Here is a 25,765-nt window from a genome sequence, read left to right on the forward strand (position 1 = left end):
TATTTATCCTTCAAACTACAAAATTACATTGAAATACATTCGGCATAGGATCTGCCACCAGAAAAAAATTGCAAAAAAAAACAGCAACTAAATAAATCAAAAAGAATCCCAAAAATACTCTTCGAGAGTATATTAGGCCAATTGAAAAGTTCCTGGTCTGATGCACAGATGACGGTGTTAGTATTAAATCCATATGATTTTTAGTTACTACCAACCTTCAAACGATACGTCTTAAAATTTGACAGCAGTCCGATCATAAGATTGTGAGATATTGCGTTGTGAATGTAGTTATTTTTTTATTTGAAAAAATAATGAAAAAAAAGAATTTCGTTTGCTGATAAAATATTGCTTTTTTACGGGAAAAAATATATTTGAAGCAGAATCTTGGCTTGATGAAGAGTTTCCGGGATCTGCACCAAAAAAATTAACCATCATTGATTGGTATGCTAAGTTTAAACGTGGTGAAATGAGCACCGAAGACGGCGAAAGTAGTGGACGCCCAAAAGAGGCTGTCACCGACGAAAAAATCAAGAAAGTTCACAAAATAATTTTGAATGACCGTAAAGTGGAGTAGATCGAGATAACAGACATTTTGGAGATATCATCTAAACGTGTAGATACATCAAATCATTCACGAATATTTGTACATGAGAAAGCTGTGTGCAAAATGGGTGCCGCGCGAGCTCACAATCGATCAATAGCAACAAGCCGTTTAAGTGCAATAAACCTGAATTTTTGCGTCGATATGCGACAATGGATGAAACATGGCTCCATATGGAGTGCAATCGACAGTAAACTGAGTGGACTGCACACGATGAACGGAATCCAAATGAGGACGAATACAACAGTCAGCTGGCAAGGTTATGGCATTAGTATTCTGGGATGCGCGAGGTATAATATTCATTGATTACCACCAAAATGGTCAGACCATCAACAGCGATTATTATTCAGCGTTATTGGATCGTTTAAAGAAAGAAATCGTTAAAAAACGGCCCCATTTGAAAAAAAGGTGCTGTTTCATTAAGACAATGCGCAGTGTCACAAATCAATGAAAACAATGGCAAAATTGCATGAATTGAGCTTCGAATTTATTCTGCATCCATCGTATTCGCCAGATCTGGCACCTAGCGACATTTTTCTCTTCTCAGACCTCAAAAAATGCTCCCTGGAAGAGAATTTAGAGTCAATGAAGAAGTAATCTCCGAAACTGAGGCCTATTTCGAAGAGAAAGACAAATCGTACTACAAAAATGGTATCGAAAAGTTGGAAGATCGCTATAATCGCTGTATCGCCCTCGAAGGCAACTATGTTGAAAAATAAAACCAAATTTTGCCAAAAACATTTGTTTTACTATGGTAGCCCGGGGACTTTTCGATTGGCCTGTTAAAAGCTTTTTTTCGACAAACATTTTTCTACTGATTTATCAAAGGAACGATTGCTCTTTACCTGTTTGATTTCAACAGGTAACCAATCAATTTGTGTGTTGGTATGCTAAATCATGGATATTCCGAGTGTAGTTGTAGTATACTATACATATAGGGTGTTTCTGAATATCATGTACATATGGAGAGGACTGGATCGACAATCTTAGAATCTAGAAGTATACGCTATACTTCTAATATCCCGTTTATCTAGACTGATATCGATACACCGTCCGAAAGAAAGTGCATCATCCCATATATCTGCTTCCGGCGACGTGCACATCCACAACTTTCCACCTCCGTGGATCACCATCACTCGTGAAATTTCTTCTCAACAGTATGTATCTCTTTCCCTACGGAGGCTGATCATACGTCGCTTAATTTCACCTAGTAGGATTTAATTCTTCTCACAGACACCTCGAGACCGGCACGTGTGTGGCAAAATCCGTAAGGTGCGCGTAAAAAAACAAAAATCCGATCGCGAAGGACACGCGATTCTGTTCGGTCGAGTGAAAAGAGATGGATGGTTGGCTGTGATTTGTGGTGTATTGGTGTTTTGAGGAATTTAAATAACCCGAGTTTTTGTTAAGGTAAGTTGTTTTTGTTGTTTCGACCGGCCATCGGAAGAACTTGTTCGGAGTGTAATTTGAGGTTGGAATAAAACTGGTCGTCTATGGGAACTTTAGCTACCCTTATTTTTGTAGAGTGCGTTGATTTTTTGTGGGATGTTGATCGTGAAAATATTAACATATATCGAGTATTTCATAGGAAAATCACAATATGAAACTACAGAAGTAGAACCAAGACTTGAAAAACTTCATCAGCAACCAGAATAACATAAATTTTATGGATTCACTGATTCACAGCTACCAAAAGACAACACCACCGAAAGCAAAACTACCTGCACTCCCAATATTTGAATACTCAAAACCTCTAAAACAGTTTCAAATATAATCTACAGATATTCCTGTAGATGACGATGTTTTTAACTGACAGGAAGACCTAGGACAATAGCCTTTTGATTGTATTGAGTATTCGGTAAAAAATATAGTTAAATAGCCGATCTTGATTAATATTTCTATTCATCCGAAAAATGAATAGCTCGGAATAAAACTGCCCTTGTATGGGACCTTTAGCTACCCTTCTTTCTGTAAAGTTCTTTGATATTTTGTTGGATGTTGATCGTGAAGGTATCATATATTGAGTGTTTCATACAAAAATCGCTGTAAATATTATACAAGGGGTAGTTAAATCGATGATCTTCAATTATATTTCTATTCTTCCCAAAAATTGATGGTATAATCTAATACAGAACATAATACATATCTATCATAATAATATACGTTTTAAATGTCGTATAACAATTTGATTTTGTAGTTTCCGAGAAAAAACTTCGACAGAGAGGTATTTGGTGTTATTACCAACAAAACATTTTGAATTTTTTGAAGAAACTAAGCTTGGTTAATCTTGAAAACACATGAAATATTAATTCTTCAAACAATATAAACTATTAGGTTCAAATGCAATTTGTTAAGGAAAGTGAAAATAATTGTATCTGTAAAGTTCAAAGGGTCTGAATCAAGCAAAAAATGAAATAAATGAGCAAAGCACTGTTATGAAGTCGCCATTTGCGCAGTTAGAGACCACAAAATATTATAGTGTATATGTGGCCTCTTAGGGCGAAATAGATGCATGAATTAACGAGAGGTCTATTCGACAGTGCTTTCCTAATTTTTATTTCTATATTCTGTTTGAATTTTGTACGCTTCTGACGGCGCTATCAACACGAAATTTTGAATGAACCATGATTTAACTCTTACGGAACCTCTAGTCTGATTTTGCTATAAACTGTCCGAAATGTATTTTGGGGTTGGAATAAAACTGGTCACTGGTCGTGTATGGTACCTTTAGCCACCCTTATTTCTGTAGAGTGTGTTTATTTATTGTGGAATGTTGATCGTGAAAATATTATCATATATCGAGTGTTTCATAGATAAATCTCTGTAAATATTACACAGGGGACAGTTAAATCACTGATCTTGAATCTTGAATGATATTTCAATTCATTCGAAAAATGAATAGGTTGGAATAAAACGTCCCGTGGATGGGATCTTTATCCACCTTTTTTAATGTTAAGTGCGTTAATTTTTTGTGGGAAGTTGATGGTGAAAATATTATCATATATTGAGTGTGTCTTAGAAAAATCGCTGTAAATATTATACAAGGTGTTGTTATATCGGTGATCTTGAAGAATATTTCAATTCATCCGAAAAATTTTTTGTTCTATATTCTTTTTGAATTTTTTATGCTTCTGAAGACGCTATCAACAAAAAATTTTGGACGAAGCATGATTTAACTCTCAACGGAATCGCTTGTTTGATTTTGTCAAAAACAGCATTTGAGATCCTTACCTAACCTGAAAATTTTGAATTTCTAGGACATTCCGATCTAGAGTGTTATCGTGTTGGCGGCCGGCCGGACAAAATCGAATTTGAAGATGGATTCGTCATCGCAGTGAATCGAACTTTATCGTTTAAGATCATTCCCGACTTCTACCAACATTGAAAGAGAAAATTATGATCTGTTCGAATAACCTATATCTTCGAAGTTATGAAATTTTGAATAATCTCATACGGAATTCGAACTAAAATCCCAAATCCAAATGCATGTGATATGTTTAATATCAACTCAAATGAGTTGGAACATGCTACAAGGTTTTTTAATAGATTTTTTACACCTTACGACTTCTTGAACTTGAATTTTGAAATTTATATGAAATATTTTATAATTTTTTGTAGAACGTTCCCAGAATTTTATGATTGCATATGATGAATCAAAATGAAGTTAAGAATGTTTTAACCTCCTTAGAGTAGGATCTAGCTTCCATAATATGAATATATAATTTTATGTTTTATTTGAATGATATAAGAACGAATCAATTCGTCACGATTTTGTTTTTTGTCTTCTGTGGACTAAAATCGAGGTTCAATTCTCATTTTGATTAAATGATTTCGACTTCAATTTTGATACTTGATAGTAAAATCCAATTTTATTAATCTTATCCTCATATATTTTAATGAAATTTACCAATAATTACTATTACAAATTTGAATTAAACCTTCCTATTCTTCTTACATTATATAAAATCATAAAAATTGAGGAGGAGGACGATGATATTTACTATAAAACTTTTTTAAAAGTGTATATGCACTACTACTAATAGCGATGAAATATTTTATTTGAAAGAATCTCGGGTTTGAACCCACCGGTACCATAATTTCTGTGTGATCTCGAAAGAAATTATAAACCAGTGAGTTCTAGTGTTTTTATCCTTTATCGAGTGGAATATTGGACGATGAAGAAAGTGAGAGTCAATGCCTCGCAAATGGTTCAAAAACACTTTCAGCGCTCTCCCAAAAAAGTAAAAATCAAAACCTCATTGCTACAACAACAGCAAATCTTTCAAATGTAGATGGCACAGGAAGAAGTGATGAATATCAAGAATAATTATGTGATCGTAAGGCCATGAAAGGCAAGAATAATCTGAAAGAAGGTCAATATAATTAAACGAAAAACTAACAACACAAATTGCATATATATGTATCATTCATCAGGATGAAGACGAATTTAAATCATCAGTGATAACCGCAGTAGCCTCGTTTTCTACCATCTATGGGTAAACTTCGTGAAATTCTAAAATCGAAAGTGAAAAACAGTTAAGTGAGAGTATGTATAATGAGCGCATTAAAATTCACTATACGATCTATTCTTTCTTGGAAATCTATGCTTAACACTTACTTTTGTTCTATGAGAACTAGTCATGAAATTATTGCATCGCAACCGATAAAATTCTAGCAAAATCATCTTTCACCATCAATTATTGAGTTCAATGATTCGTATAAAGCAAAACCTCAACAATGTTTATAGTTCGTTGGTTTTGCTCGAATGGACATTCCATGGATTTTTAAGCGCTAACAGGCCAATTGAAAAGTCCACGGTCTACCATAGTAAACGCATTTTTTTTGGCAAAATTCGATTTTATTATTCAACATAGTTGCCTTCGAGGGCGATACAGCGATTATAGCGATCTTCCAACTTTTCGATACCATTTTTGTAGTACGATTTGTCTTTCGCTTCAGAATAGAATAGATGTTTATGGTCTGGTCCTTTTGGAGGTAATCAATTAATATTATACCTGGCGCATCCCAGAATAGTGATGCTATAAACATGCCAGCTGACTGTTGTGTTTTCCTCGCTTTGGATTCGGTTCATCGTTTGCAGTCCACTCAGTTGACTGTCGCGTGGAATCCGGAGTGAAATGATGGAGTCATGTTTCATCCATTGTCACATATCGACGCAAAAATTCAGGTTTATTGTACAGCTTCAAACACTGCTCAGAATCATTAACACGTTGTTGCTTTTGATAAATTGTGAGCTCGAAAGTGCTGGTCAGGCAGGCCGTATGCCATCGAAATAAGTGATAGTTCGATGGAGCCACGTCTGGAGAATACGACGGGTAAGGTAGGACTTCCCATTTCAACGTTCCCAAGTATGTCTTGACAACTTTCACAACATGGGTTCGAACATTGTCAATTGTCAAGTTGTAAAATGACTTTATCATGTTGTATTGCGGTCGTTTGTCTTTCAATGATCGGCTCAAACGCATTAATTGAGTTCGATAACGATGGCCTGTGATTGTTTCAGTCGGTTTCAACAATTCATAATACACTACGCCGAGCTGGTCCCACCAAATACTGAGCATGACCTTGGAACCCTGACTATTCGGTTTGGCCGTCGACGTGGAAGTTTGGCCGGGATATCCCATGATTTTTTGCACTTGGGATTATCGTAATGAACCCATTTTCCGTCAGCAATCACAATGCGATGCGGGAATCCCTTCCGTCTTTGCCTTGCATGCAGCTGTTCCCAAGCAAACAAACGCTGTTCAACATCTCTCGGCTTCAACTCGTACGGTACCCAATTTCCTTGTTTCTGAATCATTCCCATGACTTTCAGGAGTATTGAAATGGCTTGTTGCATCATTCCCAATGATCCTGCCTATTCTTGTTGCGTTTGACACGAGTCTTGATCAAGTAACCCCTCCAATTCTGCATCTTCGAAAACCTTCTCTCTTCCACCATGCCATGCTGGTCTTCGACGTTAAAATCACCGTTCTTGAAGCTCCGAAACCACTCTCGGCATGTCCTTTCACCATAGGTATTTGAGAGCATTCGATGAGCCTCATCCGCAGATTTCTTCATATTAAAGCAGATAATTAAAACGTCCCGCAAATGACGAGAATTTGGCTCGTAAGCTGACATGTTTAACCAGAATTACTTTATGACGCAAACACAAATCCACTAATATTTCGATCGCGTTTTGTTTACGAATACTTAAGCTTATTGTATGACATCTACACCTAATATATAGATTGACTTAGTCCGAATTGATGACTTGAACTTCAACACGTTTACTCGTGGACCTGAAAACACCAAATCAATATCGAAAAATTTCTAATATTTGCGTGACGACAATTCCCAATAGCTTTGATATTCGATCCATCATTTTTGAGGAGTTGAAAACTAGAAATCGAATGCAATACATTTTCCAAATAATCGTTCACTGTGAGGAATTCAGGAGGTTGGATTTTTCTTAAAAAATTAATTATGAGCAATAAAGGTAAATTGAAATAGACTTCATGCAAAAGCTTGAAGAGTTTTCGATGTAAATCTGATCACCATTTTCAACTTCAAAATGGATAATTATAATTATAAAAGTAGAAACAAACTCGCAGCACAGTGAACAAAAATCATACCTGTTCTTGTTTCTCATATATTTGCACCCATATACTTATTGGATGTTTATTAATACATACATTCAGTTAGTAAAACTTTTCGAGTTTTCACCTGGAAAACGTCAATATTTGATTGTTGGGATCACGTCTGCCTAAACAATCTTCATTTAATCGCTTGTATGTGAAAGTTGATAGTATCGCTAGACATCTATATTGGGAAAGTGACAATCTATACACAGAATCAGAAACAACTTTCTTGTGGATGATAAGTGGCACAAACATTTTTGTATTCCTCGAATTGTTATTTTCACAGATATGACATCTGGCAGACCGACAACGAAGTTTTCATTCAATTAATTTTTCGAAATTGTTATGAACCTATTAGTTCTTTTTGCTGATCAATGAGAGAGTTTTCACTTAGTGAAAACTGAATGGGTTCAATTTTTTTTGGATTCACTTTTTGCTCGCGCTACTATTCTGTTTATGAGTCTGTGATTTGGAATTGTTTTGCCGATAATGATTTCAAACGGAATCTGTCTAAGGCTGGACCCGGTTACCAATTTTTTTTTTTCAAAATTGTTACCTATATAAAGTGTTTTCCAATAATTTTGATATTAAAAAAAATAATATAATTCAAAAGAAATCAATGGATATTTATTTCATTGTAAGAGGATGGTATGCCATTAATGATGGTAAAAGATATCAGCCAAATGACCGCCACAGTTACGGTTGTAGCACCATATATTTTTCAAGAAATTTTTCATTACAAATCACCTCTTTTGCGGCTATATGTTCTCGATAATTTCACGAATTCGCATTTTAAGGAATCGATTGTTGAGCATTGCCATAGACCTGAACTTACACGTGGCCCCAAAGAAAAAAGTCTAAAGACGTTAAATCACAAGATCTCGACGGCAAATTGGGATAACAATTTTTCCAATGATGTTCTTTTCGTGTGGGAAATGAGGTTTTTGCTATAGCTATATTATTTTTCTAGAGTCTGTTGTTTCTTAGATTGATACTCAAAATAATTAAACCGATCTTTTCATTAATATTTGCAGATTTTTTGGAAATAAGTGTTGCACTCAGTGTTACATCTTGTTCACCGCAACACACCAAAATGCTGATATTTCCTTGAATCTTGGAAGTTTTTTGACACTTTCTGTACATCACTGAAAGCATTCTGAAAAATCAGTACGTTTTCCGAAACATATTCAGGTGAAGATATTGGTTTAGAGGGAACAGGAAAATTTGATTATTTCTTCATAACTGAATTTGTGAATCCCCTATTTTATCGATGAACTTTCCCCTCAGAGTAATAAACATAGATAGAGGGAGCATATGTCATTTCCAGTAAGCAAATTTTGTCCCCAATATGAACTATCAAATTTGACATGAAGCGCGCGGGAATGAAAACATATCAGTGATACGATATTTCACTCAATTCGCGAGTTTCTCCACAAAGAATGCACTTCTTATGTCCCATAGTGTCGAAATATATTCAAATAAATACCAAAATATATCAGAAATTCAGAAAAACACTTCAAGCGCGCCAAACGATGAAACAACCGATGACACTAGGAGAGCAAAAGTTGCCAAATCTTGGATTTCAGCAGATAGATACAGAAAATAATGAATATTCTGCTTATTATATATACGACAATTAGGAAAAATATCGGATTCCAAATATTCAAATTTGCATATTTAATCGGGAAGCACTCAAATAAATATATTTCATTCAATATAATAGCCATTCATAACGATATAGTAAAATAGTGGATTTGAAAATATATCACAATCCGACAACGTAATCTAACCACGTTGGGGACATGTAAAAATTGTGTATACTCCCTCTATCCATGTATATTACCCTATGACTTCACCTAAAGCAGAAATTTTGAGATTTAGAAATTTTACAACCATTTTTTCTAACCTCCGGATGGACAGAATTGATTTTGATTTAGAATTCTTCATTAATAATTCATTCGGCTCAAAATTTCAGAATTACAGATATATGGGAAAAATGAAAGTTCGCTGTTCTTATGGAACAAGCGCACAAAACACACTAGACCTGATACAGCGTGAGCACAATATAAATTGGGAACGAATCTGCTTTGTTTTATATTTTTGGGGACCGCATTTGTACCAGCATTGCAGAGTTCACATCCAACATGCATTGTTAACAATAACACCACCATGGCAAGGGAGATAAAATAATTTCTACATGAGTGATCACCTTTTGTGTTAATGTCATGCATGGTTTCGTCGGATCGCTCTGTACTTGGAATATTTTACATTATTTAGTTAGTTCGACAGTTTGCGTTGGTCACCAATCTATATGAACAGACAGTCCGGTTAAATTCAAAGACGAGAGTGCTTGGTTTTCGGAGTTATCGGTTTTTTATGTGCGGACATAATCTCGAACATAATTGTATGAGCCAATCTAAAGTGGGATGCCTCAGGGATTGCAGTCTTTGAGTGGAAACGTCTAGTACGAGAGCTGATTTTTGGTCAGTCATTTGGCAGATGTGTTAATACCGTTTTTAGGTTCAATTTTGAACCGTAACCCATTTGCAGAGATCCACTTACCTAACGCTAAACTCTGCACACATGGTTAAGACCATATCTTGATTTGTGCAAGAGTCTATGATGTGATTTTCGAAGTGTTGCATAGAAGGAATTATTGTTCAAGCCCAATATGAGCACTAAAGAAGTGAAACTCGACGTATAATTCGTCCAAAATATGAAGATATTAGCTAACAATGAATATTTCACGTATTCTAAGATACATATGTTACTGCATAGCGATCAAGAGAGGTAACTGGACTCCTCAATCTCCAAGAACTCTGAGCTCGCGAAGGCACCTGAGAAGAAAAATTCGCGACAAAAAGACCAAACCTTCGAAAACTGCAGCTTTCCCTAAACCCGACTGGTTGAAGCAATGGACCATAAGTAAGGGTTGGAAACACAACGGATCGCATTTGTTGGACATACCAAGTGTAGTCTTGAACGAAATGCCTTGCGAAGAAGACGTGGATAACCTTGAGAATTCCTCAATTTCCATTGAGAACATTGACGAGTTGATTTCTTTCACCAGTAATGTAGAGGTTAAGGGTAAAGATGAAAGCCAACTGGATTTTGACAGGATTGATACGATTTCGTCTAGCTCATCTTCAGATGTTTACGTTGAAGAAGAAGTAAAGACTAAGGCTTCTAAAATTAGGGAGCAGAGGGTTTCCGAGATTTTTTTGCAAAGTTCCAAGAACTACAGACTAAATTTTCCAAATATGCCGAGTAGTCATATGAAACAAATGAAGGAAGATATCTCGATCCCGAAAACCAGCCAAGAACCTGACAGTATGCTCCAGAAAATATACCAAACGTCCAATGGTGAAAACCCATCGAAAGAAAATGCCAAAATATTTAGATACAGCAGGAACCTCCAAGAAGAAGTGATCTACGAGTGTTCCGAAGAAAGTAATAGTCTTACAATCTTTCATAATCCAATTTACTCCACAGACAATATAAAATACTACGATTTTAGAAGCAACCATCTTAAGAAACCAGGAAATTTTCTGGATAAAATCGGTGAAGTAAGCGTTACGAAGAAAGGTACAGTGTGGTTCGCAAAAACTAGCTCTAGAAGGTATAGAATCAAGACTGAGAAGTACATAATACAGCATATTAGAGTACGTTTTATGTTGGCTTTGGGTAAAAAGAATTTAGGACTGAGAATGGGTTATAAGAGGTTGAAATCTGAACGTCCAAAGGCAAGGGTTGAAAAAATTGAAGGAAGTTTGTACGACAGCATAGCAAGAACGCATTATGAACAGAAAAAAATTGGTAATGGCAGAGTGTCCTTGAAGATTCAGAATTTGAGGTTAGTTTCTTATCATTTCGTCACAATGTAAGTTTCTCGTGGTGCCGTCTGTCCTTTTATAAACACGTTAACTTTCGAAAAAACCTCAATATTAAATGATCAAAATTGTTGAACATGAATATTCATAGAAGTATAATTCATAGAGTAATAAACATAGATAGAGGGAGTATACGCCATTTTTACATGTCCCTAACATGGTTAGATTACGTTGTCGGATTGTGATATATTTTCAAATCCACAATTTTATTATATCGTTATGAATGTATATTATATTGAATGAAATATATCTATTTGAGTGATTCCCGATTGAATATGCAAATTTGATTATTTGGAATGCGATATTTTTTCTAATTGTCGGATTTATAATAAGCAGAATATTTATTATTTTCGGTATCTACCTGCTGAAATCCAAGGTTTGGCAAGTTATGCTCTCCTAGTATCATCGGTTGTTTCACGTCGTTTGGCGCGCTTAATTTTTTTTCTGATTATTTTGGTATTCATTTCAATATATTTTGAGTTATTATGAAACATCGATTCACTATGGGACATAAGAAGTGCGTTCTTTGTGGAAAAACTCGCACTTTGAGTGAAATATCGTATCACTGATATGTTTTCATTTCCGCGCGCTTCATGTCAAATTTGATAGTTCATGTTGGGGACAAAATTTTCTTACTATCTATGTTTATCACTTTGTGGTATAATTAAATCATATGTCATTTTGACATTCAACACATAATGATCACGATTTTTGAAAACCCTATAACTCAGAAGGGTATCATATTGTTCAATTGAAAAGTTATTAAAATCTGGTGTATTTTGAAAGGACTAGCCTTCTTGGATTGTAAAAACAATCCAAGATTTTAATAAATTTTTAATTGAACAATATGATAACCTTCTGGGTTATAGGGTTCTCAAAAATCGTGATCATTATGTGTTGAATGTCAAAATGACATATGATTTAATAATACTTGTCGGTACTTTATTTAATTTTTACATCGTTTCCTATGTAGCCCACTTAAAATTTTGAGGTCATTTTTCATGGAAATATAAACATTTCATCATAAACCGCCTTCCATGGAAAAAAAATTGAAGTTTTTTGTTGTAATTTTTATGAAAATATGGCCATTTTCATAGTAACTTAGTGGCGACACAAGTGGTCTCGTTTCTGATTGGCGGCCGATTTCTGAGCCTAAATATGGGGGGATTTTTGTTTACATTCTCCGTTTACCTTATTTTTTGGGATTTATTCAGAATGTAAGGCCCATTTTATCAAGTCACTGTAGTATTATTCAATTGAAAAAATTTCTTCTATATGCAAATCCATCAGGCCCAATAAGTTTTATTTTGACGACATTCGCCATTTTTAGGCTCAATTTGAACGTATTGTCGTCACTGTACTTAATTTAGTCTCTGTAGTAATTTTTAATGAAATGTGCCATCTACTGAAGAAAAGGAAAGTATCAGCAATGTCCAGTTCCAATCGTCAAAATTAATTTAAACAAAATCTAATCAGTGAATAGACCAGTACTTTTAGGCATGTTACGTTTAACATAAACAGTGAAGTTAAAATCTAACAGAAAACATATTTGGAGTTAAACTTCTCTTATGAACAAACTCCTTTTCCGGTAAAAGGAAATAAATGATATTTTGACATTCTTCAGTAAAACAGATTTTCTATAATATTTATTAGTGTTTGAGTTCACTCTGATGACAGTTGAACTATTAATCAGTTACTTTTTCACATGTAAGATGATCGGTAATTATTATCGGAGAAAGCTTTTTACCGGAATAACAAAACACAGGAAATCCTGTCACAAATATTTTTTCCACTTTTCAACACTTTTACATTGAATAATGTATCCTCAATAAAATATCGAAATTTCCTATTGATCCATTCATTATTCTTTAGCGAATGTTGAACTGTTTCATTCCGGCATAGACTAAGTGGAAATCTACAATCGTAATTTATAGGTAAATTTCGAAATGACTTATCAAATCTAAACTATACGACAAAACACAAATTTTACTTCATTTCAGAAAATATTGCAACCTATGTAAAAAGAATTGTAAATACAATGCAATTTTCACAAACACAATACCCAAAAACTAATGTAGTTGGACATTCGAAGAAAACATCGTACTTTTCATATCTGAATGTTTTTCCTGAAATATATTTCATTCGAAAATTTGCAAAATAGTTTGTGCGATTAGCCCATGTACCTAATATAATTAATATAGTTTAGATTAAACATTTGTATCAAATTTAATGAGGATTAGATATCCTAGAAAAGTGAGAGAAGTGGAAATTTCTACACGTAAAATGCATATTAGACCATTCTGAACAACTTTTATTTAGGGTCTGTCGGTCTGTGCGTTCGGAAATTCTTAATTTCTTGCATTCATATCAGATTTTGATCAAGTTTGGTATGGGTATTATCCTTTTTGGGATGTAGATGCTCCAATAAGAATTCCAGCTTGTCCATATATTGGGTACACGTTGTCCACTCTCAAATCTTCTGTTTTAATAGTTTGATTTCGAAGAAATTACCGGTTCCTCAATATTTCACCTGGTGCTGGTACTGGTTACACATGCATTGATCAGAACTTCTCGGGTAATTATAATAAAATTATAAGACTGAAAATACATGTGAAGCAATGATATATTGGGAGCAAAGGACGAAAATGTATTGGGAGAGTATTTTCTTGAACGATTTTTATAAATTGAAAGCCTCAAAGCCAATTTCCATGAAGTATGGATGCAAGTTCGAAAATTATTGCTAAATTTTGATCAGTCTTTGATTATTTTCACATTTAACTCCCGCAGACAGTAATTCCACGTTATTTGAAGATGTTTAATTGCAATACAAACTATTACCCTTGTAAATCGAATAACAATCTGAAGAAGCAGGCATAACTGAACGAAATCCAAGGCGAATCTTCCTAGCGTAACAAAATTTTATGGTGATTATTATGTTCGAGATGGTTTTAGCGATTTCAGCAAAATATTTCCGGTTCCAAGAGAGAAATTTCGCCATTTCAGGATGTTGCGAAATTGAGATTTATAATTCGATAAACTCGAATATTTCATTCTTATCTTTGAATTTTAATCAGCATTTTTGTAGGTGTAGCGTCATTACTAACCAACAAACCATATATCATTAATATTTACTTACATAAACGAATATTTATGCATGCTGAGGAGTGATTTTTCATGTGGATAATTTTGAATTTCCATTAGTTTTTCTTCCGGTACTTTCGACTTGATTTCTTTTCGTTTACATAACTTTTGAAATAACGATGGAACTTGGAATATGTGCAAGAACTCGTAGAACATTAAAAATACTTCAGGGAAGTTTGAAGATAAAAATAAGTTGAATACTATAAAACTGAGGATATCCTTGATGTGATTTTTTGAGCTAGCGTTCATTCATGCGCCAATTGCATCCTTGGAGACCATATACCGGATGTCGTGTAGTTATCGTATACAGGCTCATTTCATAATATAATAAAAAAAATTAAAAACTTGCTTTGAATAACATCAAAGTACCTTTCCAATGATGCATAAAAAAGGTTCTTACATTTGACAGCCCTGTGGTAGCTACCAAGCTACCCCTAACTTTTATTTTCGAATGGCACCCCCTGTACATTGTCAGTGAAAATTATGTTTCATTCTATTTGGAATACAACGATAGCACATACTTTTTTCATTAATAACAAAACCATTAAAATTGTTGAAGTGCAAATTGCAACCAAAATTCCTACTATGCAATTCAAAAACCAAAGAAACACTTAAGACGGAATGGTACCACGTGCGTTTGAGCGCATCTGTCAAAGTTTACCTATTCAGCTCCCTCCAGCCCCTCTGAGAAGCCTTCACTTTTAAGGATGAGTGGAGCAATCTCAAACGTTCTTATGATTTTCCATCCTTTTCTACCACATCTAAGAATTCAGATACGTTTGACGGCATTCAATTCTTACACGCCAGCCAATGAAATCGCAGTGAACTGTACGAACGGTTGTTCGAACATTTGGCAATGCAGCAACTTCGAGCTCGAAAGACAGGTACAGAGATGGTATTAGGTATCTTCTAGGACGGATTGACCAGATGTTTTGAAAGGAATAACTCGCTTTTTATGATGGGCAATAAAACCGATTTTAGAGAGGGTTGTGAGAAATATCAGTTAGGATCGACTATTATCAGATGGGTTCGAGAAAAAATGTATATGCTAAATTTGTTCAGATTCCTTCATTCTTACGAAAATTAATTTGATTCAAAAACGTATTTAGTGGAATAATAAAAAAAATCAAAACAAATGCACCGAAACTTTTCACATAAGCGGGTCACATATGGTTAGCCAAATCAAAATGAACCATCAATATGATGGTCATCCAAATATGATATCGGATGAATGATGGAACATGGTCATTTATGACCAATATTCATTTCAAGTCAGTTGTTATAGCGTATTGATCAACATGCTGAATATTACGATTCATTTATATTGAAGGCAAAAAAAAAGTACTAAAATTTTCAAAAATTCTTATTTTCACAAACTGCCTTCGTACAAAAAACAGTTGTTATATCGCATTGATTCTCCATGTTCAGGATTACGATCCATGAATTTTGAAGGCATAAAAAGTACTGGAATTTGAAAAAAAAGCCTATTTTCAAAAATTGACCACGTACAAAAATCAGTTGTTATATAGCAATATCGCATTGATTCTAATATTCAGGACGCTCAGGATTACGATTCATTTTTTGAAGGCAAAAAAAAGAATGGAATTATAAAAAATTCTCATTCTCAGAAATTGACTACATACAAAAATCAGTTGTTATATCAAAATATCGCATTAATTCTCAATGCTCAGGATTACGATCCAACAATTTTGAAGAGAAAAAAAGGACTCTAATCTCATTTTCAGAAATTGACTATGCAGAATCAAGAAATTTCTAAACAATAATAACATCTTAGTACTGACCTTCAATATTCCCTTATAATTACCAACGAGTTCAACTGAAATATTAATTCTTGTTGTGCATAAAAATAATCACATTTCCATACACTGAAAGATAAATTGGGATTGACTGAATATCTACGGAACAAATTTACATGATTAAAAAAACTAATAGTTGTCATAATTATTAGAATGACCACGTACTAATGAGATTATTCTCGGAAAATGTGAAAACTATAAACATGAAATTTGGTAAAAAATCAGTTCTTATATCACTTATTGATCTTTCATACTCAGGATCACGATCCATTAATTTGGAAGGCAAAAAAAGGACTAAAATCTTTTTTGAAAATTCTCATTTTCAGAAATTGACTTCGTACAAAAATCAGTTGTTATATCGCAATATCGCATTGATTCTCCTTGCTCAGAATTGCGATCCATTTATTTTGAAGGCAATAAAAGGTTCTCAAATTTCAAAAAATTCTCATGTTCAGAAATTGACTCACATCGTAACATCGTAGTACTGAACTTCAATATTACCATATAATTATCTACCATTTCAACTGAAATGTTATATCATGTTGTGCATGAACATATAATCTCTTTCCCATACACTGAAAGATGACACAGATTATGCATGATTAAAAAACTAATAGTATCATCATAAGAATGACCATGAACTAATAAGATTTTTCTTGTTTTCCTGTAGAAATCAAATTTGATATTTTTACATGATACTCCCAAAAAGCAAGTAATAGGATCAGAATAAATAAATCCTTGAATCTCTTGTTACCCATATCGAAAAGAATTGACAGCTAACTAAACTGAATAAAGGTATGAACAGACCGACGCGTGACTGCGGGAGCGGGAAAGAAACTTTTGTGGGATGGAAATCAACGGCTTTGAGCAGTAAAACTTCTTCCTCCGAAAAACTGTCATTTTCATAGATAATTTTAGATTCATACTAATAATCGTGTCTCATTATTTTCGCGTAGGTGTGCATGCTATGCAATCTGCCCGCTGAACGCATCGCTCCCGTTCCCGAAGTCCCGCGTCGATCTGTTCATACCTTCAACCGTTCGAAAAGAAACGAACAAGCTGGAAATCTTTCTATTCACCTAATACTGTTTACGACTCTAACTGAGAACTGATTCATAACGCAGCAACGTTGCCGGAATTATCAAATTGTAGGTAGTATTGAAGAATCTGGTGATTCGTTGCGAATTTATACAGTAGGGGCAGCACTATACGACGGTCGATTATTCTTTTTTATTACGAAGTGATTTCAGCTCTTTTGAAATGTTTTTCTGTAGTTTTTTTTTTTACGAATAATTTTAAAATAAATCAGTGATAAGCCCTTTCATACATATCATCAATTCCTTTGCGGAAAACGAAAAGTTACCAACTTTTTTTTTTGTTTTTTCATTCGCAAATTAAAAATAGCCCGTCCCTGCCTTTCAGATCATTGTTTGAAGAAATTATCAGAAAACCCCATACAAATCGGTGATCTGCAAGAACAGTTATTCTCCTTTAAGTTTTGAACTGGGCAGTCAAGTGGTAGCATTCCCTCTTAAAGCTGGTGAATCTATAAATCAACTGAAATTGAATGGCGTTTCGCTGAGCACATAAAAGTATAAAAGAAGAAGGAGAACTGAAATTGAACGCAGAAATGATTTTAATAAATGCCCATAGGATGTCTTTTGAATTCTTCATCGTATGAGAATATTTCATCTTAAAATTCCCAAATCAAAGATATTTGGATTGAGCTCCTTGTTCCAACGGAATATATGCCTTAATATACAGGGTGTTTCCTAAACATGCGGCAAAAATTCAGGGGGTTGTTCCGTGGACTATTCTAAGAATATTTTGTCCTTTGATGATTTTTGAAAAACCTATTTGTTTCGAAGATATAGGGGAAACAAAATTTCAGATAATAACATTTTATTATGAAAAATTACATGAAAATTCAACTCAACCTACAAAAACTGTTGAAAATGACCACCTCTAGCCAGCATACAAGCATCCAATCTTCTCCTCATTGACTGCCGAACCCTTTCAAAAACACCAGGATCATTTCTTATTAAGTTACACCCAGCAATGATCCGATTTCGCAAGTCTTCCACATTTTCTACTGGAGTGGTATAAACTAATGATTTTAGATGGCCCCATAGGAAATAATCTAAGGGTTTTTAGTAATTGGAATGTTGTTAAACAAATTTAAAAATAAATTGTACCTACTTAGTAAACACAGTGCGGTACGCATTTTTATTGAAACTATTATTAATTTTAAAAATATGAAAAATGTTGTTCGCCCTGTATCTTCGAAACAAAGAGGTTTTTCAAAAATCATCCAAGGACAAAACATGCTTGAAATAGTCCAAGGAACAACCCCCTGAATTTTTGCCGCATTTTTAGGAAACACCCTGTATATTATAAATGACAGTTCATATCACAAGAAAATGCGTATTCAAAGAAAATCTTCCGTTGAGTAACATATCGATAGATATGACCTCGTTCTTGAAGGTTTCAAAGAGAATGAATAGGTATATCTAGTTCATTTTGCCTTCCATAAAGTAGGTTTTCCTGGTGAAGAAGATGTGGAACGTTAAATATATTCAACTCAAGATCATCACCTATATTTTATGTAGCGGATTGAGTCTTCATGGTTTATGATTTGAAACGGTCTTATGCAGGAAGATCATCTTTTATAAAACATTCCTAAACTCTGACTGTACCTAACATAGAGATTGTAAGCAAAATTGAGTGTGAAATTGTAGCAACCAATTTAACATATGAACATAAAATTTCAAGATTATCATTAATGACTAAGGAGAGTGAATATAAATTGATTATTTAAAAATGAGGAAGAAAGTAAGCAGTATGTATTGATTTCACAAAACATCTTAAGTAAAATAAAGAGTGGCTTATCCTTTACTTTTTGAGTATTCGCTAACTTCCCTAACAAAAGTCAACTTTGCTGAATGCAGAATTTAATATTGTGTAGTCTTCTACCCAGAGATAAAACAATTGAGGGCATCTCTTACAGACATTTTGTTAATATCATAAAAACATATTAACAAAAAACTAACAACTTCAAACCTGTATAAAAAACTAAATTCAATTTAGGTAAAGTAAACCTTTTTTCTTTCCTCATATTACTTGCATCATATGATCTCATATTTTTGAGTGGTAAATACATTTTTTCTCGTTGATTGAACTTTGACTTCTTCAAAATCACCTTCTGGCGTAGGAACAAATATTATAAAATACTTATAATTTCTGTTTCGCTCTTATTCACAAAGTGATTTGGAAACACTTTGGTATATCTACAAATATGTTTATAAATGCCATCTATTGCAAATAATTTACATCGTAGATATCAGTGAAAGCCTAAAAAATTGCTTGAAAAATAAAAAATGATTGAGTTTAACTTAATTTGGAGTTTTCATTCTAGAATACAAATATACAAATATACATATATACATACATACATACAGGTACATTGAAAAAGTAAGAATATGATGAAACTCATTTTACATTTTTTTTTTTTTACTATGAAATGATGAAATAGAAATGATGTGGAATCGTTTCCCCAATATTTCCTTCGTGGAATTAACATTCTTCAATATTTCTTCCGAGTCCATCGTTGGTATACCTAGACAGAGCTTTTTGATCACTTGAAGTATGAAAAAATTCATGGATTTTGAAATTTCCGCTGGACAAATGCATTTCAGACCCTTTACAATTATTAGTCAATTTCAAAGGAATTTTGCTTATGGAAACTTCTTAGTTAGAATTACAATTTCCCTAAATTAAGAATCCGCGATAGTAGTATGAAAAATTCATACGGAGCTTCCCATAATTAATAATCAATAATTCACCACCATGATCAGAAATATTGGTGAAAGTTCAAATAACTCCAATAATTCAACCCATAATAATAATAACACAGCAAAAATCATATAATTTGGTATGCATCTTGTTATAGTATATCCAAAATCACTTGAACTAGTTCATAAAAACGCTTGGCCATAAATGTAGGGATTCATCAAGCCAAGTAGCTTGATATTTTAACCAACTACTTGACTACTTGACAAGTTCGTGAAAAATTACATACTTGAGCTTGACTTGATTTTAGATATTTATTGCTTGACTTGATATCAAGCTACTTGAGCTCGATATGCACGTGCCGCACGGCATATATTTTTGCAATCTCGTGCGCGCTTAGACTAAATAAGTGGATTCCTCGAACGCCGAGAGATTTAAGCATTCGCCTGTGTGACTTCATCAGTAGTTTTCTCACATTTCTATGATCTACTTTTAATCAAGTCAAGCTCAAGCCAAGCCAAGCCGTGAATCCCTACATAATTGTCCTTTTGAGTGGATACCGCGATCCTCTTAATACCGGGGTTCATTTGAAAGTATTGTTAGGCATTAAATTCACTGACCTCAAAAGAATTTCTTGAATCTTGGACAACCCTTACATAATCGAAATATTCAGCTATAAATATACTATACTTGGAAGCTACTCCTTCTTCGTACTTCAATATTTTTCAATTTTGATGCAACAGGCAATTTTTCCTGAGATGAAAAGTTTTGAACGGCGTTTTTTCAAATACGGTAAAGATATGTATTGTAAAGATAGAAGAGTATTTTGTTAGTGCAAACAGTGGATTCTCCAAATTTTGAAAATATTGAGTTAAAAAAAGAGATTGTGAAAGTTATTCTTGAAACCTCGAGTTTGAGACGCACCGAAATTTTCATAGTAAGTGCACAGTCGTTAAAGCTATGTATGAAATAACAAGTGACATATCAGATTATAAAATAATAAATGAAGAAAGATGTAAGTTCAAACGGCAAACACTTCAAAAAATATCTCTCAATATATTAGTCATAGATATAATATGATGGTACATTATTCTCTGACAACCTGTATCAACTTTTCATATTTCTTGTGATGATTTTGAGACACAAGAGGAGAGAAAAAACCATAGATAAATATTAGGAACTTTTTCGAGCAACAAGTCCTTAGACATTCTTTGTGGGTTACTACAACTATTATCTGAAGATCTGCAGAAATATAGCGTAATTAAAGCAGTAAATATCATGAACATAATCTGCATCATCTGAATCGAAAGACGTTCAATGAATTGGCGATAAAACCGCTAGTTTTTTACCGTTTTCTTTGTTAATTATCGATGAGCAACCGTTGGTTGCATGCATATCTTCAATTTAATCTAGTGCAAATAATTCTTGTTGTCGAAACGGCCAATAAAACAATTAATTTACACTACGCTATTTCGTTTTGCAGGTACGGCCGACTGAACGTCCTACGTTGGTTGCTGTGGGAAGCACAGACCCACAACGAGATGCCGGCCCTGGAGCGGTCTACTACGAATGTAACGCTGGCGCTTCACTATGCTGCCGCCAGAGGGTGCTTGGATTGCGTTAAGTTGCTGGTGGATACGTCGCCAGAGTTGAGGTAGGTGCATTTTTTAAACTCTGATGACTCAATACCTTTTTTCGTGTCTCTTTCCGAGCTTTATGTTGAAACGAAATGCCTTCCTGCCTATTTCAGGTAGGGATGTTATGGAGCTTGAAATTAATCTTCCGATTCCGGTTTAGGTTAAGAATGTTAAGATTCTGTATTACTAATGAAGACAGAGCGATTTAGATCGATTAGTAAAGCAGGAAAGCAGAGGAGTCCTTGACCCATGTTACATCCTTTTCGAGAGATTACTTAGAATTTGAGCAATAGCAATACCTAAATTTTATCAGTAGTTCCATTGATACACATACTGAAGTTTAATTTACAAATAGAAAAAAAAAACGAAGCAGACACAATTGAAAGATTTGAAACTCTAATAAAATGTACCCTCGACTAACTGAATACAAGAAGAACATGTTATTTGCAATAGCCACATATATATGGCCTGCAAAAGACTCTTTGGAAAGACACAGCGGTGGTACGCCCTATTGTCACCTATGCATCTCTAGCATGGTGGACAAAAACTGAGGCAGCCACCACACGCAGCCGGTTGCTGAAACTGCAAAGGCTGGCATGCATTGGTGTCACAGGAGCTATGCACTCAGCTACCACAAGAGCGCTGGAGGTCATACTGGACTTGCCTCCCTAGGATTTATATGTGAGGAAATCTAGCCTGCTGGAAGCAATAAGAATTTCCCTTAATGGAAAGCTCCTTCCTGGAAACTGGGTTGGACATATGAGGATACTGAATCAATTAGATTCAAACCTCTTAGCAAAACCATCGGATGTTATGCCAACCACCTATGATTTTGAAACGGTTATAAAAGACCGTCCTCGTGCAATAAGTCTCGTAAATCGTTTGGACAAAAAGTCATCCATATAGTTCACCGATGGATCAAAATCTGAGAAGGGCACTGGCATTGGGAAATATGAACCTAAACTGAGGATCTCTAAAGCCCTGGGAAGTGAGCCCTCGATTCTACAGACCGAGATAATGGCTGTTTATGTATGCTCTCAGGAGTGTCTCAAAATGAACCTCGAGGGGGCGCAAATCTACATCACCACGGACAGCCAAACCACCCTGAGATCCCTGGAATCGTACTGCCAGGGGTCTCTGTTGATCTGGGAGTGCCGTTACACAATAAGGCAATGGACCAGAGGCAATAAAGTGACTCTACTATGGGTACCAGGTTGAAGGAAATGAAAAAGCCGATGAACTTGCAAAAAGTGCCTCAATATTAACACCTGCTGGACCTGAGCCTTTCTGTGGGCTACAAAAAGACCAATGTAAGGCTGCGGTCCAGTAATGTGAGTTGAATAACAGGATAACCCACTGGACTAACACCCCTCTTGAAGCTGTCACGAGCCGAGCTTCGGGTGATGGTGGGACTGCTGACGGGGCACTGTCGGTACAAACATCATTTGTACCGCATGGGAAAGTCAGCAGACAAGATTTGCAGGCTCAGTGAATCAGAAGCAGAAACAGCCGAAAGTTATCGAATTCACGGCAGGCTTTATAGATAAAGTTGACAACGATGTTAAGGGAGCCCAATCGTAGATCATTTTTATTACTGATATTCGAATATTATAACGCAACTAAATAGAAAAATTGACAAGCCCGTTGCAAGTTGCAAATTGGAGGAGGCGCCAGTCACACCTTATTCGTAGATATTGCTGTGAAATTTATCGTTTCCGAAGATCTTTTCACTTCTTTAATACACCCTCACTTTCTATTTGCGGAGGTTATTGTATGAAATGCATGGAAAATTCATCACAATAGCCATGGGAAAATGGTTTGCAGGATTTATTTTATAATGTCAAGTACTCCAAAAATATAATGTAACGGGTGTTTTTTTTCGAGGTATATAACTTTAAGTTGGCATAACTGTTCAAAATGGCGACCAATTTGACAGTTGTCAAGTGATTTATTCTCAGTTTGGTTTGGCAATTTATAATGAATAGACTCACGTCTGAAAAACGCTTGCAAATAGTGTAATTTTATTTCGAAAATAATGGTTCTGTGCGGAATACGTATCGCGCACTACGTCCATTTTATTTTGTTTAGCGATGAAGCGCACTTCTGGTTGAATGGCTACGTCAACAAACGAAACTGCCGCATTTGGAGTGAAGCTATTTCTCAAGTGTATGTCGAAACACCGTTACATCCAGAAAAACTGACTGTTTGGTGCGCTTTATGGGTCATCGAAAATTGGACGTCCAGATTGGACTACATCTGAGCCAGCCGTGGCGGTCATCCAGAAATCATATTTAAAATGTAATGCCACAAGATTATCTTGCGGATAAATGAAATTCATGTCAATCGAATAATCTATCGTTGTTTCATTGCAATTTAAAGTTCTATAGCTCTTAAAAAAACACCCTTTATATATAATTAAAAAAAAAATCTATCTTTATAATACAAAATTATTTAATAGTTGAATGAATCATCCAGCATAGAATAATAATGATAATACCTGTACTTTATTGACCACAGTCTAAGGCCAGCGACCGTAGATCTATACATGTAGGATCCAGTCATTGTTCCCTGTAAATAATTGACATGGTCAACAGGATGCTTGGAGACCTATTAGTTTCTTCAAGTGTCGAGGGCATGACAGTTTCAATGAATTTACAAGGAACGAATTGCTATTGTACATAATGTAAAAAGGCCAAAGGAAGTGTTAATTCTACGGGGTGTCGAAGATGTGTCATGTCGGTTGTAAATCGTAAGAGATTTACTGGGGGTTATGTACCGGATGTCACATCTGCGTATCGAATGCTGGTCCTTCGAGAATATTCCATGATCCATGGCCGATGAAATTTCCAGGAATCCACGAAGAGCTTTGTGTGGGCGGAACGGCAAAACTTTTATTGGACTAGGGGTGGTACTTGGTACTTTCCCCCGATATCAGAGTGGCGCTAAGGGTTTGGCCAAGCCGGAAGAAGGGAAGTCGATAGCCAGGGAAGGTCAGTGAGTTCCAGCCGATAGACAGTTCAAGTTCAGTTTAAGTCGAAGAAAGAAGTCCAAGTTCGAGTCGAGAGTAAGTTCCAGCCGGTGGACAGTTCAAGTTAAGTCTAAGACAAGTTAAGAGCAAGTTCGGTCGGTCAACTTAAGACGTACGGCGTAAAGACGGTTCGCGGACTAGATTGAGACGAGTCGCGAACGAGTTAAAGACGAGACGACTGAAACTAGAATTAAAGACGAAGGCGTGATATTCGAAGACGCTTCGAGTAACTAACACTCGAGTTAAAGACGAAATTCAGTATCGTATCTACTGTGTTTGTACTGAAGTGTGGCTTTGTAATAGTATATTCTAACAGAAGTTGTAGAATGAGTTCATATTCCAACACGAATGCGAAATTCGAAAACGAGCGACGAAGGAGCGAGTTTTCGAACGCAAGAGTGTCGGAATTGCCTTCTGCAATGACTATTAGACGATATTTTCTCTATTTCAGTCAAGTTTTATGAAATATTGAACAAATTCAATGAAAACTTCAGATTATATATCCTAGTGACTTTTTCATTTCATCTTGGCAGTTGGTGTGATTGTTACAAACATTGACACCATTGACGGAATTTGAATATGAATCGTACGTTTCCAATTTTGAAATAATTTACAATTGAGCACTAAATTCGTGAATTATGTCTGACGAAATCGATTCAACATCACCAGAATTAATAGAAATTGCGAATAATGTACAAATCTTTCCACTATATCCAAATTTTATTGATTTACAATTATTGACGTTTGTTGAAATTTGATAGGATTGGAAGTCAGTATAGACAACCACAAAACGAAAAATAGTTCTAAAAACGATGCTTCATTGAATTCATTACAGCATTGTTTTTAGAACTGTAATGAACTCATTACGATACTGAAAAAGAGAAATATATGTATATAATTAAAAAGAGTTTAATTATTATAACAAAGTCACGGAGAAGAAGAGGAAAGGCCAGATAATTGAATCATACCTCTAGACGATCGATTAACCAAGCCTACATACATTCAATTACATAAGATGGAAGAAAAAAAATTTATTTGGTGTAAAAATTGATCTTGAACAATTAATGTTATTAGTTTGTTGTGAGTCCGTCTATCACAGTGAGGGTCGGAAACTTTCTGGGTGTCGCAGTCACTTCTCTCATGAGATGTTCTCTATGGAACATATCATATGTCTTCCAGCTCCTTCACACGTTTCAGAAATCTTCCATTCAGAGTTTTCAT

The 25,765-nt window shown here is 34.9% G+C and overlaps 1 protein-coding gene across 1 annotated transcript in view; it reads left to right on the forward strand.

Annotated features, from left to right (window-relative positions):
- The first annotated feature begins 1,738 nt into the window (after nucleotides 1-1,738).
- LOC123682030 (ankyrin repeat domain-containing protein 12) overlaps nucleotides 1,739-25,765 on the forward strand; it is an 83,757-nt gene continuing 59,730 nt past the window's right edge. The window contains exons 1-2 of the mRNA XM_045620410.1: nucleotides 1,739-2,011; nucleotides 21,363-21,533. Of these exons, the coding sequence (XP_045476366.1) occupies nucleotides 21,421-21,533 (113 nt within the window). The 5' untranslated portion in view covers nucleotides 1,739-2,011; nucleotides 21,363-21,420. The remainder of the gene's footprint in view (nucleotides 2,012-21,362; nucleotides 21,534-25,765) is intronic.

Source organism: Harmonia axyridis, chromosome 6 (genome assembly GCF_914767665.1).
Source record: "Harmonia axyridis chromosome 6, icHarAxyr1.1, whole genome shotgun sequence".
NCBI classification, from domain to species: Eukaryota; Metazoa; Arthropoda; class Insecta; order Coleoptera; family Coccinellidae; genus Harmonia; species Harmonia axyridis.